General features: G+C 35.7%; 1 protein-coding gene across 12 annotated transcripts in view; it reads left to right on the plus strand.

Moving 5' to 3' along the window:
* The window catches only part of TRDN (triadin), a 232,482-nt gene that overhangs the window by 89,883 nt on the left and 122,631 nt on the right, over window positions 1–19,968 (plus strand). For all 12 annotated transcript variants that reach the window (XM_054514398.1, XM_054514393.1, XM_054514397.1 and 9 more), the window contains one exon: window positions 11,629–11,706. In XM_054514398.1, coding sequence (XP_054370373.1) covers window positions 11,629–11,706 — 78 coding nt within the window. The remainder of the gene's footprint in view (window positions 1–11,628; window positions 11,707–19,968) is intronic.

Raw genomic sequence — 19,968 nt, forward strand, 5'->3', positions numbered from 1 at the left:
ACATTTCAACTTGTTACATTACATTTACATGGAGACAACTTTGATATAGTTTCCCTGGGGATATATTTAGTGAAGTGCAAGTAGAAAAAGAAATAAAAATCAGTCATAAAAAATAAGAAATAATATTATTAGCTTGCTGTTTGGAGAAATTCAGCATGAAAAACTTTCAACTCAGTTATGGTCTTTCACATTTGAGAGTAAGTGCTAAAGGAATATTTTTTTTTTTTTTCCATGGAGAGATGCTTTCTGGTGCAAGCTACTCAATAGCCCTGACCCCAGTGGTAGAAAACAAGCAAGCCAGATATTTGTTCGAGAGAAATACTAAAGCGAAATATGGGAGGCAGTGAGATGTTTCTAGTTTTACTTTTTAAACTTTTTACTTTTTTACTGCCCGCTGAGGGAAATATTGTACCCCAAAATTTGAAAAGACTCATCTGGATTTTTATTCAGAGATGGCAGTTAACTGTCCATCAGTTTATCAAAAAAAAATCTGTTCACATAATTAAAGCCTTGCCAACCCATTTCTTTCTGCGGATGGCATAAATGGTGAGGATTGAATGAAAGAACCATTTATTTCTCTAGTAATATCCTGGGAGAGTTTTGAATGAGTTTGAAAGAAAAGAATTAATGAGTAGTAATTTTAAATACATGTATGAGAAACCGAAAATTAAGTTTGAGTTATTAAAAAGTTTTCTAACTAATATATTAATGTGCAATTCTTAAAATAAACATTATCTGTCATTTAGAGTTAAATATTGCTTCTTTAAACTTCTATTCAAGAAACCATGACAAGATATCCACTTATCCCATTTTAACAAGACTCTTGTCTATGACTGCCCCCTCCCACCCCAAAACCTGTCTATTTTGTCAAACTCTGAAATGACATTGATCTCTCAAAGGGGATGTTATCAGCACAATCCTGACACCATCCCACAGAGGCAAAACAACTACCCATTATTCCCAGTTTGTATCATCCCACTGTGAATCAGAGCCAGATGCTGGCACATGAAGCTGCATCTGTCAACACTCTTATGGCACTTCATTGTAACTTGGCCAAAAAATTTCAAACTACTCACTCTCTTGGAAACAGCTACAAAGGGAATGTGAGGTATTCTGCTTCTGCAGAAAGGAATGGATGTCTTTCTTTGATAGTTCACTGCGAGGCATTCTGAGGGTCAAAATTATGAGATACAAGAGAAAGCCACAAACCTTTGCTGATGAGTGTAAAAATGCTGAAATGAGTCTAAATCTTCGATTTTATTGGAAACAAAGCAATTTAAGCTGCGAAGGCAGAGAAATTAGAGTAACCAAATTATTCTCACAATTGCATTATGTTTATTGCTACTATTTAGTATTAAAAAAAATTCTCATAGTTCAGTAAACAAGTTTCAAATGAAGGGTGATTTCAATGGAGGATCATCAAAAGACTCAACTACTTTAGTTTTGAAAAGTAAGCTCTTTAGAAAATAAAGGCAAAAGTTAAATGCCAAAATACCCCTCCTAAACAGCTAATAGTAAACAAATAGTTTCCTATTTAAAATGTCAAAATAAGTTTAGCAAGGGACTTTGTAAAATAGTAATTGCATTTAATGACTCATTGTCATAATTGATTTCCAGTTAGAATAATTACAGCAGATACTGATGCTACAAAAAGTAAGTTAAAAATGGAAGCACTCTACAGGCAGCTTGAAGCAGCCTTCAAAGCACAGGCACAGACTCTTGGGAGGGAATGTAACTACCCTGATATCTACTGGAGAAGTAGCACAATGAGGCACAAACAGTCCAGGAAGCTCCTGTAAATTGATGGCAGCTTCCTGACAGAGGCAGTGGAGGATCCCACAAGGAATGATGTGCTGGTTAACTCATAGTGACAAACAGGGAAGGCCTTGTCAGAGATGTGATGGTTTGGGCTGCTTTGGCTGCAATGACCATGAGATTGTGGAGTTTAGCAAGGGGCAGGGAAGAAGCAAGGCAGCAAGGAAGATTGCAACCATGGATTTCAGGACAGATGACTTTAGCCTCTTCAGGGATCTTGGAAGAATCCTACGGCAACAGATCCTGTGGGAACAGGGGCCCAAGGGACCTGGTTGATATTCAAGGATCACTTCCTCCAGGCTCAAGAATGATGCACCCCAATGAGCAAGAAACCAAAGAGGGCAAGAGACTTGCATGGATGAACAAGGAACTCCTCTCATTACTCAAGTGTAAGCAGGAAATACATAGGAGATGGAAGCAGGGTCGCGCCACTTGGAATGATTACAGAGAGGTTATCTGAGTAAGCTGGAGGCAAGGCTCTATCATAGAGTTGCTTAAAGTAAATAAGACAGCTAACAGCACCTAAAGTGCCAACCATTTCAGTAAAGCAGGAATCCTACACGGATTGCAAGTGAACATCTGCCTTTGATGAAACATGATAACCCACAATCTTCTCCTTCAGTCAGTTTTATAAGCCCAAGTTATTAAAATTATAAGTGTGCTAATGAATCTGTTATCTTTAGAATATAATTTTGAAAATTCTTAGGGAAGTTAGCCACCATAGATTGAATCTCTCTTAATTTTAACAAGGAAAATAGCTGACATCTATACAATGTGCCTTTAAACACCTCCTGATGCTGAATTCACTGAAACATTATGAAGAAGGAAAAAATGTGTTCTGAAGGACTTCCACTTTTCTCCTTCATTTTTTGTTAAAAATAAAAAACCTATACCTCTATTATGAAACTGGAAGTTACTCTTCTAATCCCAATATAGAATTCTATGCTGTCTCTGCTGGAAAATGAGGAGGATCACTTTCAACAACAGTAATGGTACCAGTTTACCATATCACATAGATAAAAAGAATCCAAAAGTACTTTGACAAGATACATTCCATCATGAAGCATTTCAGCTCAGCAAGAATTCCTCACCTCTTCTGGTCTGAGAACATCAAATGCAGTAGACAGAAGAGTGTGTAGCTTTGGCCTAAGCAACACATCCCTACCTTGTTTTATGCCCACCCATTTTTGCATCTCATCCACAGCCACTGGGACTGTAAGCTGTGGCAGATCCATTCCTTTCACCATTCTTTCTTCAGGTGCAACTTTCTTTTGATATCAGCTTTCTTCCTGCATGTATCTGCACTGTCAAAAAGATGTTTTACTTATGACATATACCTATAGTGAGTCAAAAACTACTTTATTTTTTCTTCATCAGGAACCTCTATTCCTCCCTCTGACAGTTCACCTTCCTTCCTATTGTTTCGCTTTGTCCTTCAATACACCCAGTATTATCTGACAAAGTAAATAGCAGATATTTCAAAAGGTCTTCAATGCTCACACACATTATACCTAAACAGTTTTTTTAAATTAGGCTTAAAACAAAAATTCTTCCTGTATGGGAGATTTATTCATACAATTTTCTGTGGTTTGGGGAGCAATGTGTTACCAACAGTATCTACAGTGTGAAAAACCATGCATGGCTCTTTTAGTCCTGGAATATTTTGGTGGCATGAAGCATCATCTTTATGGACAACTGCAAAATAAAATGTTTGCAATTCATTGCATCTCACTTAGATACCCAAAAGTTAATTGCCCAGCTTTAACCTTTAACTGTCTTTATAGCCAGTGGTATGAAATGGAGGCCTCCAGAGGACAATTTCATCCTAAGAAAGATGCCTAAGATAGAAAAGATGAATCACCCTTTGAAGGTACCAATTTCTCTCCATTGACTATAAATGGATCCCTTGGGTGACTTATCTAGATGTAACTGTCTGAAAGTTAACTTTTAAATGTCTGGTAGTGAGACAGCCTACATACATTCAAGAAATATGCTGTGAATGTGCAAGCAAGAATTTTGCTCAAATGAAGACTTGAAATGACAAGTTTTCTATAACATTTGAAATTATGTTATCAGGAGCAGCTGTTGATGTAATCAAGGAAACAGTGGTGCCAATTGGAAAAAAAATGCATTCCAGTTGCTACAGAGTTTTGGGAGTGAGTGAAAGGGGTAAAGAAGAAATGGAGAGAGAAATATTTTCTCGAATAAATGTAGAAGATATTTCCTATCCAAATGATACAAACAAAATAAACCTAAAAAATTTTTGCATCAGAACAAAAGCTCAGCCTTTAGAGCTTCCACTTCCATAGAATTTAAGATTTGGAATTTTAGTTGTCATATGCTCGCAATGTTCAATTTTCATTTTTTTAAAATTTCTGTTAGATCCATTTATATGTTCAATGGAAAGACATGGTAAGTTAAGTCATTTACCCAAAAATCATGGAGGATGCCTTGAGCACTAGGGTTAAAACTCATGACAGTGAAACCCAGGACACTTTGTTCTAAAAATAACTTCTTTAAAGCATAGAGCATCTTCCCTGGCAAAACTAAAGGGAAAGAAGAATTAGTAGCTACCAAAGCATTATTGGTTTAAAATAATCATGATCTCCAGTATTGCGGGTTTTTCTTTCAGTACTTCTCATAACTACAGTCATGGAACTTAGCTCCCAGTGAATTCAGTGGGAGTGAATAAACAGGAGTTAGGAGCCAACACCTTGCAACTTTGGGCCCTCCTCTGATGTTTGATCTAATAAAACCTCTCAGTTCTTTTCCCTCTAACTTCAGACTGCATTATTGAAATTTTAACTTCTGAAAAATAGCTGTGGATTCACTGTCTTAAGTGACTGTCAGGTACAGACAAGACGGGTAACATAATCATTAACTCCTCGTTTGCCTCATTCTAGCAAAAAGACTCAGAGATATGAAAAACTTTGTGGCTTGGGGACAGAGATACTTGGATTTAGTTTGACTTCCAGTGATTTCTATATTAAGTATATTCATTATCCACAAATATCTTAAATTGTGAGAGATTATCAAGATTTGTAATTTTGTCTGTAATTTGATTTTATCTATGTTAGGCTGTTTTTGTTTTGCAAAAACTGGCATATTCACTCTTTCTTGAAGACAACATAAAGCATTATCATTCTTGTAGCTAGCACTTATAGCTTTTCTGACTTGAGCACTGAATGTTTCTTAGATGTAGTTGGACTAAGGATGGTTGAAAGTATTATATGTACAGATAAACCAAATGCAAAGAACAGAAATTACTAAGCAGTGCTCACATGGCATAGTCGGTGTCTGTTACTTTTCATCATAACAGCTTATAAGTTCCCTCTGTTCTGTTTAATTTTTAGCTGCAAGTATTTAGTTACAGCATTTTCTGTTTTAATTGGATATTTCATATTGTGAAAAAAAAAAAGCATCTATGCCAACTCCTGATATTCATGTTAATTATGCTAGGGGTCACTGTATATGATACCAATTTATTAAAGGTTATTTGGGGAGAGAAAGAAAGACTGAATATGTCTTTTCATTTTGTAATCTGCCTCTACAGTCCTTTTGTACTACACTGTGCTTATAATAACCCATCATTACCACACAATAACCCATAATTTCCACTGTCTTGGTACTTAGTTCTTTGAGATCCATCTTTCGATTTCTAGACATAACATGTAGGTTTATTTTTACCTGCTAACTGCCTGTGATAAATAATGTGAGGAAGTGGAGGCAGCAAATTTAATTTTCAATATTTTCAATTCAATTTTATTTTAATGTCAGGAAAGGCTATGTGACTTCTTAACGTATAATGACAAAACTGTTAATGCTTAGCTCTTAACTCCTAAATGACTTCAGTCTTCTGAACATAAAAATTAGAACAGTTTTCACAAATATGGATGGAACTAAAGAGGGATTTTGTGGTAAAAAAGCTATGTAAGGGAGTTCTCACAGATATACTTTTGTAAAAAGATTAAACTGACAGCTCTGTCATGCAGCTAAAATATGCACGCATTTCTGGACCCATAGTATCCACTTTAAGTTAAAACAGAAAAAAACCCCCAAAACACCAATAGCTCTACCCATGCCTGTCTTGCCTGCCTCATTTGTACACTTGTTATGCACACTTGCATTTTGTGAGATACAAATGCATAGGAAAAAAAAAATATATATCAAGCAAATTCCCAGCTGTGACTTTAATTGGATTTGGTGTCTGAGTGAAAACACAGCAACTGATGTTCACACAACCTCCAGGAGTCTGCAACAATGACTCTCACACCTGTTTAATCACCAAATCAAGTATTTTCTGGTCAGAAACATCACTAAAACGTGGTAGGAATTTGGAAATGGATGGTGCCTTTGAACCCTAACCTTTGTCTGATTCATTCTAAATAAATATTGTTATGATTTTATATGTTCATGCATGCACATGTATATAGTATATATTATTACTACATAGAAACATATATGAGAATCCATTATCAACAACAAAGGATGAACTCAGATCTTTATGCATTAAAAATAGAAGTCTATCAAGTGGTGCTACTTATGTTTGGTCACTTGAGAAGAGAAATTTAATCCTTCCCTTTACTCCCTTTCAAAAGAGCATTTAGAATATCAGTCTGCTTCCTTCCTTCCTACACCCTCAATTTCAACCTACTGCTCCTTGCTTTCTGCTTAATAGATGGATGGGCTCCCAAGGTTGCTAAGTTATTTGTATAAGCCTGGTTTCTTTGCCTGTGTGTTGAGGGAGTATTTCACAATAAAATAACGTGCTTTACTCTAAGTTAGACTCTATGTAGAGTTCCAAAATTGTGGGGTTTTTTAATGGATTTCAAACACATAGATATAGTGGAACATAGGTAGATTTGTCATTACCCATGCAATCTCTCCTTTTCTTCTTTTCTTGTGCATCATAAAAGAAACTGGCTGATAGTCAGTGTGACAATACTAAAATTTGAAAGACTGCATTGCTACTGATAATCACTGCATATACTGTAGTGTAGGTTTTTCTTAAGTAATATCATCAGCCTTATGCAAAATCAGAGCTTCACTTTATGTTGGGCAATTAACCATTTAATAAAGAGCCACCTTCTGAGTGCAACAAATACGTTGTCTACTAAAATATACTTTCTTAAAAGTCTCATTTTATTATCCATTAATTCCATCCTCCCCTGCCAAAAATTTTGTTTCAAATAGGTCATTAAAATCCTGTTTAGTACGTTTTTTCCCATTTGACATAATTTTGTTATGTGGCCACATCTAGATTACTAAATCAAACTCAACTCAACTGTTCTCTCTCTGAATGTAATTTTTTCTCTCTCTCTTAGAGAGAGCCACATCCAGTACACTTCCTCAAGGTCAAAATAGGTTGGATGTATCTCAGCTACCTATTGGGAGTGGTCCCTGGCCCCTGCCAATTCCTGAATTGAGCCAATGAATTTTTTGAGACGCTGCTGCTTGGCACAAGTCAAAGTTGTCAGAGGCTATCCAAAAACATGTTGCAGGATATGTATATCTGGATTCCAGAGCCCAGTAATGTTCCCAGGCCCCATTTAATTGCCAGTGTGCATGAAATCTTTCTGTCACAGTGTGTTCCTTAGGAAAGAATGCCTATATGGGGCATCAGTATTTTATTTCAAGTAATACATTCCAGAAAATGAGCATTTGCATTGTTCAGTACAGTTACATAATCTCACCTCTTGATCCTCAGCTGTTCTTTCTTAGTGAAAAAACAGTTTGCTTCTTTCATGCACACACAATGAGCAGAGAAACCTTTCCCCAGAACAGTCACAGCCTAATATCTGGAGAGTAATGACTGAAAGCTCGGTAGAGACTCACCTTTAATTTGTAGCAACTGACACGTCAAAACAGGAAGCCTGGGCAAAAGGGTTGGACTCCATTACATTTTCAGTCCTCTAAAAGCAAATTTGGCACTTGCCTCATTCTGCTGATCCATGCCTTGTTCCAACATTCACTAAACACTTGATTGGAATTTACTTTTAATAAAAAATGACTCTGCAAAGACAATTACTTTATTTGAATTATTTTTACCATCACTAGAGAATGATTTCATATCTGAGCAGAATGAGATTTATCTGAGGACATTTTGTTGCCATGAGAAACTGTAACAAAGTATTGGTGCTGTTGGACCATAGGATTCCTGCTGTTGAAGGAACTGGTATATGGATATGAGGAAATGAACAGTCATAGGAGTGGTATTTCCACATATTGCACTCTGTGGTGGCATTATTTCTCTCCATATCCAATTGGAATATTCACCAGTCTGAAATGCTGGTATTACGATAATAATAATAAATAATAAAAATAAATAATAAATAATACTACTAATAATATTTACAAGTATTTAATCTTTTTATCTTGAAAGATATATTTAGACACTTTGTTAAGTTGCTGCAGACAAGTTGAACTCAGAAGATCAGGAAAGAAGGAAAACTCATAAAGTTTGATATTATCATAAAGCAATTTATACAAATATTTAAATATGACATTTTTGACACACGCAGAAAGACATCTCCTAGATTGAGAAAAGTAAGGTAATTAAAGTTTGTCTTGTATTCCTTATCATGCAATAAAAAAATCTAAAATATTTATAAATGGAGTCAGGATTAATTTCTTCAAGACATCTCAATCAATTTGATAAACACTGATGACAGAAGTTTCCCAGAGCTGGAGGACTGTAACTGATTTTCAATTAAGTATTCATGTTACCTAGTTAGAGTCCTAAACCTTCTACTCATCCTTGCAGCCTATTTCCTTCCTTTGAGGCTGTGGAGGAAAGTACTCACGTCTTGATGTGAAAGTTTTTCCTCTGGTGAGATCATTCCCATGAGCCTAAATCCAAAATATTTCACTCTTTCTGTTTTCATCAGATGTAATGTTGTTGTTGTCAGCTTTTACAATATCATATATGAAGGAGATACCTAAAGCACAGCTGCATGGACAGATGACACATGGAAATGTTGTGGATCAACTCCAGGGACAGACTGGCATAGAAATGCATGGACATTTTTGTGCTTGCAATTACATCTTTTGGAGAAATCAAAGCTTACTTTATTTTTTTTAAAGCAGCTTAAATGAACCTCAGTGCCTTATCTCCTAGCAGTAAAATGGAGGCTATGTTGGAAATGAGAAGCAAATAACTATGCAATGCTTTTTGTGGCTGCATTTTTAAAGCTGTGAGATAAGTGTATGTCCAGCAATAATAGTGGTAATCTGGATAACAACTTCTTGTAATTCATGGACTAATCTGATTGTCCACTGAGAGCATTAAATACATCCTGCCTTCCTCTCATTTACATCACGGATATGTGTCCAACTGGCCACTGCCAGAGTCAAGATAGTAGACACATTAATATAAATGGTCTGATCTGTTGAAACCAATTCCTCATTTCTATTTATCAGTCTGTACTACAGAAAACCACTTGTGCTTTATAACTTAAGAAGAGAGAAGAAGGAAAAGAAAAGAAATTTGACTTAGGTTATCCCCTTTAACATATTTCATCAAAAGAATGGATAAAATATTTATTCATTTACTGTCCTTTACATTCCCATCAAAGTGAATAGAGAGACATTTAATAAGACATGGAAATATTGAAGAAGTCTTTTATCAGAGTGGATGGGAACCTGCTCAGAACAAACATTTTGGCCTAAGGGAAAGTTTTTGATCTCTGAAGCTTAAACTTAAAACACGCTCATATTGGATCATGTGGTCAATTTGCATGAAATAAATGATTTGCTTAAAACTTGTAAAGCTATAAAATAGAACTTGACAAGTCATTAGCAATAAGTGGTATCATACTGGCATTATGCGCACACTGGTGCTATCATTAGAAAACTGCTGCCACAGCAAAGCACAGGGAGATAATGGGGCCAGCCTACAATTTGACCTAGAGGAGTTAGATCATTGCCCCACACTGTAGATACCACTCTGCAGTCCAAATTATCGACTATCCTTCATCATTACTCATCTACTCAACATTCTGAGCCACTGCCCTTTATCCTTTTTCACACAAAATATTCACCCAAGTTATAAAAATTATCACTTTCTCCACTTTCTCTAACCGGGGAATAGGTGGTCTAGTTCTGAAAAGGAAAAAAAAAAGGAAAAAAAAATGGGTAAAAAAATCCTAATGTTTATTTTAGGACTTTGAAGAAATGTAGAAGGAAAAATAAGATTACCCATTCTTGATTAATTGCTATGTTGCTTTTTGTTTTCATTCTGAACTGGAAATTCAATTGCTTCAGATTCTGTGTGTTGACATGGTTATGAATGTAACTTTTCTATTCTGGTTGGCAACAAAGGTAATCAGCAGCTTCTTAGTTCAGTTTGCAACTTCAAGATTATTTTTTTTCAGACATAAAGCATTTGGAAAACCATGGCTAAATATCTGTATTCCTGAAGTTTGTCTAACAATCATTTTAAGGCTATAGTTATTCTGCGATATTATCAGTAAATATGCACTTGGGTTTATTGCCAAGACAGGAAATACATGGAAAATGTAGGATTATTACCATTTGTTGCAAAATACCTTCAATACATTGGTTTTATCAATGTGTTAATATTTTGTCAGTGACTCAGGGACATGTCAAGTTTGAGCAGCTCTATGTTTGATATTTTATACAAATTACTGGGTGAACTGAATCACATGCTCGCAAATTATGTGTCTGCAATTGTACATGTGTTGATGAGATGCATCATCATGGACTTAATAACATTAAGTCCATGATGCTCAAATCCCACTGCTGTCTTCAAGATGATATTTTTCTCATGCATTCCCCATGAGTATACACACCTTTGCAAAGTGAGAGGGGTAAGTAAGATGCTGCTGTTTCCAAGGCCTATTGAAGCCTTAGTTCCTTTTCTGAATCTATCATCAAGCATGAGGCATGGCTTTGAGTTTCTGATGTGAAGCTGGAGCTGAGTTTTAACAGTCTGTTTGCATGTGGACTCTGGTGCAGTGAATGTATGCTGGTGCATATGACTGAATCAATATAATTTTTAACTATTTAATTTTATTTCTCAGGTCACAAAAAATGCACTTTCCAAACACAGTGACAGGATAGCTACTGAGGCTAAATGCCAGTGAAATAAAAGGAAATAAGGAGACTTCAAATATGTCATAAACTAGAAAATAAGCATAAGTAATATAAGGGTACATTAAATATGTTTGTGAATCTGTGGAGAAGTGAAGTGAGAAGTGTTTTGTACAAAACATGGTATCTGCACAGAGGCTAAGACAGTACAGAAAGTCCCAGCTGAACACTCTGAGAGAGTAGAGGTGTTTCAGTCAGCAGCTGGAATCACAACCTCATCAGTGTTTACAATGCATGACCTGGTTGGTATTGGCTAATTAAGAATGAGCCTTAAGGATGAGAAACATCATAATTTTAACTATGTTTCCAGAAGCTCATTAAGTGGACTTTAGGGAGCAACTGAAGATCATTTGTTTGACAGAAGAAAATAAGGCTTTGTTGTAGAACAGGCATCATGAGTATGCAACCTTATTATTATAGTATTATTCTTATCTTTTGAGTCTAAGGAAGAAAATCAGAACTGTATCATTTCAGCATATGTTTGAGTCACGTGGACTTCATTGGTTTCAAATGTGACCCTTAAAAATAAATTGGTCTATTTGTTAAGAAATACATTTCCTTCTTATAGTGTCTGAAAAATACTAGCTTTTATGCACAATGTAATATTTTTAACACGAACCATTTTGAAGGGAGCTCATCCTCCCAGTGAAACTGCTCAGCCTGTTGGTGAATACATCTTCTATACTTCATAACCTGTCTTAGGTGCAGGACATAAGGAATTTGCACCACCTCGTCTTCTTCTAGAACACAGTCCAAGAAAGAAACCAGCAGCTATTGAAGGCAAGTTCGAGTTTTCCCACCTTTATTGGCTTCTACTTATTAACTTGACTGTTCTAATGAGCTTTTTTTTTTTTGTAAATGTAGCCTATATTACAAAAGTGATCACCTTACTAGGCCTGGGAAAAGAATGACACAGTGACATAGGCATGACAAAAGTTAAATTTTCCTTATAGTAGTCTTACAGATGGCTTGGGGGATTTCCTGAATGAAACAGATTACAGGATTGAGGCCTAATATGTAAAATGCTTTGAATGGCATTCAGCCATAACTTCTATCTAACTATAAACATAATCAACATTATCCTCTTAATATACTTTGGATTATTCTTTCAGCTATTGTTATTCAGTAATTTTTCTGTGCCTTGTTTGTAATAATGAATGTAATATTTCTGGCTCTGCACTTATCAACCCTGTTGTTAAAACCACTGAAAGAGAAATACAAAGTCAGATCTTATGTTCAGGAGATTAAAACATAATCCCTGCAATTGAATTATATTGTTTATAGTCTGATCATTGCAGTAAAGTGATTGAAATACTCATTTTAATTTTAAAATGAACTATGTCTGATGACTTAGAACTACAACTGCAATATATGTACTTGGTCTTTTCACCATACAATTTAATAGTACAAAACAGCTGAGTCTGTTAGTGTAATTATGTAGGAGTTTTCATATGATACTTGAGTCCTTCAGTCACGCCATGGCACTTGCTAATTTCTCTCATAGAGGTCTTAGTTCTATGTTACCCAGAAAGCAAGTGCAGTCTAAGAGAGGAGCAGATGGGGTGGCAGCAGAGTAAGTAACAAGAGCTACAAGATTTCCTGCATTTGAAAACAGAAAATGAGACTTAGGTTTTGCCAGGACCCGTGACTGAAACAAAGTGTTATGTTTATTAGATATATCTGTAATGTGATTATTGTGAATCAGAACATTTGGATAAAAATAGTTATGTGACTTATTATGTCTTTCCCCAAAAATATCATTATCTCAAATGATTATTTCTTTTTAAACATGCTGTTTAAAGGAGTATAAAACTGTGGTTATTTTGAGACAGTGTAGAAATAGATTTGCACTGTTGCTTACTTTAGGAAAATGTCTGAACCCTACTTATCAGCAGAAAGAAGTCCCTGCAATGTTAAACTCTGTTATCCGTCAATTAACCATAATAGAAAAAAGACATAATAGAACAAGGCTGACACATTTGCTGAATGATAAACCTAATCTTTAAATATAACTGTTACACAAGATGAACTAGCATCAAATTAACATTAGATTCTTGATTTTCAAAATCATGAGGAGAATGCAATTACTGCAATTGCACATAGAAATGACTATTTATGACCAGTTACACATTTGTGTTTTTCATTAGCTCATTTATGCATGCAATTCAGGTAATTGACACTGTAAATTAGACACCCATTTGGCAAACAAGTTTGGGGGAGATTATCTGCTCAGAACCATAAAACTAAATTCCCTTTAAGGCTCAAGGCCAGTCACTAGGATACATGCTTTTCATGCAAGAGATTTGGAAGACATGAAGAAGGCAATATTACTTGTAAAATGTTATCATGAAAAGCTGTTATGCTGTTTTCCATATATGAGAAAATATGCCACAGTGCTTTGAGGAACCCTAAACCCTGAAGCTTTATTTCAGCCCTAGAGGAAAAAAAATTTATGAGAATATTTGGCAAAATGTCAGAAGGGAAAAAAGAGGAGTAGGCAGGGAAATTTAAATCTTTAAAATAGCTGAAGAGACATCTGCATGTGACTTCTAGTGCTTAGATACTTTTATGACTGGTACATCACTAAATATCATTGATCAGGAGAAGGGACAGATTGAAACAAAAGAGTCTTCTTATAAATATAGTTGAAAGTAGTATCATGAATTGTTAGAATAGAGAACAGACAGAAGTGTTTTTAATTGAAAAATATACTTTATACAACATCAAAGCCTTGCTTAGCCTTTGACAGAAGAAACCAGCTCTGAAAAAAGGTAAAACTGTAGGAAGTAACAGAACGTTTATCACACAAAAAAATTTATGAAACCAATGAACTTACACCCTAGGCTTTCCAACTCAGTGATATTCAGACATTATATATGTAATTATGGAGCTGGTGAAGGCTGAAGGGATCTTACTCTTTTTCTAGATTGACATGTTTTTAGTATTGCTCCATTTTGCCACTGCTGCCTTAGGTAATCTTGGACCATTCTTGTTTTCTGATAAGGTAGAAATAGTGATGTGTATGTGTCACATATGTCTAAAATTTTTAGATTATTTGATACCTTCAAATGGAATTCTTTTCCTGGATAGTATCCAATGTCCTGTAGAAACTATGCTCTGCTGAGTTCTTGAGGCCTTAGAAAAACAGCATATTGTTATTATATATTAAATCTCACATTTCCTCCCATTGTCATTTTCTTTTTCTCTTCCTTCAGCTCCACACTAAATCTTTTGGAAAGGGGAGTAATTATTTAAGACTATCTCAATTTGTACACTAGATTCTAGTGTACAAAGCAATAAATGGCATTGAAGTGTGTGAATTGAAATTTTCAGAGATCTCCTGGTCAAAAAGCAAAATGCTTTGTACTAATCTGGTCAGAAAGAAAAAAAATAATTTCTTTTTTATTTCATGGTTGATTGGCTTTTTCAAAGATCTTACCATAAAACTTCAATGAAGAGTTTGAATTTTCAGATCACGAGCAGCAGAGAATAATAAAACAAATGATAGGATCCTGTAACAGTGAAAAAGAGAAAGAAGATAAAGGAATTTGTGAAGATAAAGGCATTGATATATAACATCTACTTGTATTTCAAGCTTGGAAACCTTGTTTGGTAAACTAGGAACTAAAGAACTAATTTTAAATTCTTTATCTTATCTTTTTATGGAGCTTTCACAAATACTTGGAAGCAGTGTTCTCAGCTTGGCTGACACTGATGCTGCCATGTCAGGACACTGGTGTCACCAGTAATTTGAACAGATCAGTTCTCCATGACTATCTGAATTTTGACTTTAATATCCTCCTTCTTCCTTGGTGGTAGTCTTCCACACCACTTTTAACTCTAGATTTCTTTTATTTTGTTATTCACTGACAACTAAAACTTCTCTGCAGCGTATACTGCTTCTCTGAGATTCTCTCTCTTAGATCTTGAATTTTTGCTCAGCTCACACAGCTTTTTCCTTCCTCCATTTCCACATTCACATGAAAAGGACCTCCTTTCTGATAGTCCTCCCATGTTTCCCTCTCTGGCATGGCAGGGTAATCGCTCAGGAAGACTCTGCAGTTAGACAAGTGTAAAAAACTAAGATCAGCGTCTTAGCTAATTACTGGTGAATCTTCGTGTTAATTGTTCCAGAATATCATGTCTTTGCCCTCTCACAAGATCACAGCAGCTTTGTGAGAAGCCTGTATCAAAATCCTTCTCCTGGTGGAAAGAATCTTAATGCATGTGGTATATGATCTCAAGCAGACCTGTGCTTTGTACCGCTTTGAAGAGCACTGGATGACAAAAACCTTTTGAACAGCATTGTATCTGAGTATGATTTTCCAAGTTAGATTGTCCTAAAAGTCTGTTCCTGTATCTTTGAGTGGGAGAGCATTGATCATTGAAGAGTCATCAACATAACCATTCTGATCTGTTAATGAATGATGACAAGTTCTGAAACATCCCCCTCCCTTGACTGAAGTATACTGGCCATTCCTTGTCATCTTGATGGTATCTGTGATATTAAGTGAGGAGGAAAAAAAAATCTATAACATCTTCAGAGGATCTATGAGGAAAAAGAGTATTTTCTCTAGGTCATTGAATCCTCTAATTACAAATTTAGCAGAATGCAGTAAAGCAAGTTGCTGTGAAATGTGTTTAACTTCCCCCAAAACCCCTGTGGAGGCTAAATTGCCAACTGCATCTGTGTTGCTATATAGAATGTACACTATCTGACTGTCTTAAGAAGAATTTCTGGTCTATATCTCTGTTCATGAATATAATAACCAAGAATATCTAAATTACTGAAGTCAATACAAGTTTTGACAAAGCTCCCTTGATGTACAGGAGTGTATAAATCTTGTACAAATCAATCTGCTTCTGTACACTATGTCAATGTCTGCCTTCTCTTCTGTGAATGGATTGTTCTATAAAAAAACTCTGTTTTCCTTTTATACTATAGAATCAATTACCTTAAAAAAATCCTATCAGTGAGAGATCATGATTCAAGACACAACAGAACCCTTAAAAAAAGACATAATTTTGAAAACTTTATCCCCATTTAGAATATTCTTAATAGTAATAGAGTTAGGTTTAATCTAGATTAATAGATGAACAGTTTAGTTAGCTTTAATGCATTGCTGTATTTACAGCATAAAAAGGTTTTTTTGAGAAATATGGGCCTTATATCTCCATGAGTCTCTACTGAAGACAATAAAACCTTTGAAATAATATGAACAGGGTTGCAAAGTGAACTATTTAATGATTTAAATTAGACATTTAAGCAGTAAATTCTAATGATTTAGCAATGATGGAAAAACCATTAAATCTCCTAAATCTTCACTGTTCCAGAAAGTCCTTGACTTTTTTCCTTAATGACATGAGGCTCTTCTGTACTTCTTCTATTCTATCATAAAATGTAAAAAGTTAAACAGACATGAGAAAAAAGCATACTAGTGTAAGAAAAAATACGCATAAAGATATGTATATTTTGATTAGACATATTATTAATTTTCTCAGCCTTTATAATAATACAATTTAAAATGTTAGAGTATGCATTTGAAAATAAATATTCCCCGAAGTTTACCCAATAAAACACAAACAAATACCTTGAAAGATTATTTTAACTTTTCATAGTGCTTTTTAAATGTAATAGAAAAACCATCGTCTTTTGCATATGTTTCACCTGCGAATGGAAAACACTTACTGGAATTAAGTTAATCTGGGCTTTCAAAGGAAGAACTCTGATGTTTCTTTGGAAAGAAAAATGAAACTCTTACAAAAGTCCTGCATAACCTCATCATCCCATTATTAAGGCTCAGACGTGCTTGCCCAAAAGCACACTGCATAAAGAGCATCAGCAAAACTCTTCCCAGCTCTGGTAACAGAATCGAGCCTGACATTGATTCCCATTGTCCAGTAGGAATTTCAGTCACAAGGAGGGAGAAGGCTAGCCAAACTACCTTAGCTGTGTTGGTTTGGCTCTCACTAGTAATGGTTGTACCATAAAACATCAGTGCTCCCCTGGGAATTTAAGTAATCATCCTAATCATATTTGCATCATATTTACCATTGACCATTAGTGCAGTAGAGTTTCTTTTGCTGGTCTTGTTATGGAAGTTGTTCTGTCATCTTTTTTGACTTGCCATGCCTACTCTGGCTTCATCTCTCTTGTGGTTTTATTCCTTTGCTCCACACTGTGCTGTTTAGTGAGGGCAACATATGGGCCATGCTATTAACAAAGAGTTCTGGTGCTTAATGCAACAGAGCCATGAAAAAGAAGTCTATAATCACTACATGAAGAAATAAGAAACATTTATGTAGGTCACATGAAAGCATTAGGAATTTCAAGCATGGTATTTCTATTGCATAGATTCTGCAGACCTCAAAATTATCTCCACAAGCAATCTTCACAGCTGCCAAACAGTGTTTCAGACTGGGATTTGAAAACAGTGAAGCAGTTTCAAAAAAAGCAGAGTCGAGCTGGAGAGATTGCCTAGGCCTTCAGGGTGTGCTATATCTCCAGTGATCTGAGTGCCCCAAGAGAGTTTCACTTGCCCAATATGAGAAGAAATTCTATTTCCTTACTCTGCAGAAAAAAAAAAAAAAAAAAGGTAGTGTCATTTAAACAGAGCTTTGCAAATAAATGCACTTCATTTTGGCCTAAACACTCACCTGTAAATTAGAGAGAGCACATTTGTGCATGCGTGCGTGCACTTCTTTGTTTTTGCGTGTGAACAGAAGCAATTGTAGGAACTTTATGATCTTTGGATTAATACTATTTAGGTTTCTTTGATCTTTCTTGGCCTTTCAGTAGTTTGGCTGAATCAAGACAGAATTATTTCTCATAGAGAAAGTAACCAGACCAACAAGGACTCTCTTACCCCAGAAAGAGATTTTTTTTTTTCAAAGAGAGAGCTAAGGTCAATTTTTAATTGAAATTTAGATTTAATCTTAAAGGTATGAGTTTCCACGACATCCTAAACTAAGCAGAAATACCTCCTTTCATTGTTTATTCATTTCTCCAAAAGCTTTGTAACTCTTAGGGGATCCTATTTTGTGAATGGGTGTTAAATTGTTTAGAACCAAAAGTGCAACTGACCAGTCATTTTCAGTCTCTACCCTAAGCAACAGGCCAAGGGGAAAGAAAAGAAATATCATCAAAAACTGAAATGCAATGAGTTATTCTAATATTTAAAAGGATATCCAACTCACACTGAAATCAACAACAAAACTTTTTTTGAGTCCAGCAGAGAAAGGATTTCAGTCACCAAGTAAAACAAAGAGGAACTGTAATCCCTTCAAAATTAATAAGGAAAAAATTTTTAAAAGGCAGCTTGTGTTTTGCTTGAATGGTCCTTTAAAATTATGCCAATGACAGCTTAAGGTGTACAGAGCTGCTTGGACAAAAATGAAATGAAGTCTTATCCTGAATGAAGTCACTGTGTTCAGTCTGAATTACGGTTTCTCAGGAAAAGATGAATTAATGTTTGTTTTGTTCTGTTTTGTATGTCAGTGAGTATACATGTGTCTCTGCTGATCCTGAGCTCTGCCAGGACTGGAATCTGTAGGCAAGAAAAGCTGTTGTAGCATTTCACAGTCAGGCAATAAATATCCCAAGTCTCTCACAGGAACTTTCCTCCTGAGGTTTCCTCACAAGAGGGTTTTCAATAAATGCAAATAAGCCTCATATAAGGATCTGAACTTTAGAAAGCTAATGTGGACCCAAACATCTCCAAACTTCTGGCATTCAGTTCCACTAGTTAGTGTTTGCTACATGCATGCCTCTCCAGCAGAAGGAATCTGTGGCTATATTTTGCTTCCCTGCTTACCTCAGTTTCTCTGACACGTTGGGATGAGCTGAGAGTTCCTTCCAGAATCAGACTTTCCATAAGAACATGGACCATCTGGAGAAGTATAGTAAAGAAGCTCTAAGATCACCTTCTTCTTCCTTCTTCCAGTGCAGCATTTCTGTGTCACCATGCCCCGTAACTCATGCGCATTTCTAAATTTAGATTCCACTCAGCACTGGCAGAGTAGCACACTGGTCTTACCAGGCCTGATTTCAAGTGCCACGTTCTTAGCGTGCTTCTGTTATCTCCCCTCCCACCATTGCCCAAGAATTAGCTGCTCTCCTATGAGAATAACACAAAGACAAGGTGCTGTCAAGATGGGTGGAGAAAATTCAGATTGAAACACCCCTTTCTTGGTCTTTGTTGAATCTTACTTGGATTTCTACTGGCCTTGGTCCTTCATCCCTAATTAAAAATAAATAATTCCATCTCAGAGGTTACTTTGCTGCAAGGTCTGTTCTCTTCAATCCAGTCACTTTGCAAGAAAATGATTCTATGCTACTTCTTTTTATTTTTCACCCAGGAATAAGTTTTTTACCTGAATGTCTCATTCAGTAGTACATCACTGCTTTAATTCACAATACTCATGTTCACTGGACTCCTTCTTATGCTACATAAAGCTCAGCTTCTGCATAGAGTCTACAGAAAAAAAACTTGACTAAATGAAAAGTCCATTGCTGGCCTTGCTGGCTGATTCTGTCATGTACTCTTCCAGCTGCATAGGTCCTTATTTCATTCTTGTAAATGCATTGCAGGCTTTGGAAAGTGAGGTCTTTTTGTACTCGTATGTTTTACACGGTCCATGAAGTATGGCTCAGGACTAATGCTACTGGTGAAAAAATCCTGTTAATTAAGAAACAGTAGCAATAATAATAGATTTTTCAATTGTTAATTGCACTTGAATTTCATATTGTGGTCAATGCCAAATCCTCCAAAGCACATTGTGTTTCCTTGTGTAACCCCTAATTTGTGCATATTAGGATCCCTCTTTTAGTTGGCCCTATGTAGTTCTGTAACTATTCTGAGCTAAAAAAGTAAGTGCTTTCAATTAACAGATGAGGTTCATATTTTACAGCGCAAAAGACCAGCCTAAATTCCTATTTAATTATTTGCTCTGCCTCTTAATTTAGCTGTGTACATATCTGCATAGAGCCCACTACATTAACTGCTTTAGAAATTACAAGTTTTGCTGGTGTTAAATATACAC

The sequence above is a fragment of the Molothrus ater genome, chromosome 3 (assembly GCF_012460135.2).
Source record: "Molothrus ater isolate BHLD 08-10-18 breed brown headed cowbird chromosome 3, BPBGC_Mater_1.1, whole genome shotgun sequence".
Classification (NCBI taxonomy): Eukaryota; Metazoa; Chordata; class Aves; order Passeriformes; family Icteridae; genus Molothrus; species Molothrus ater.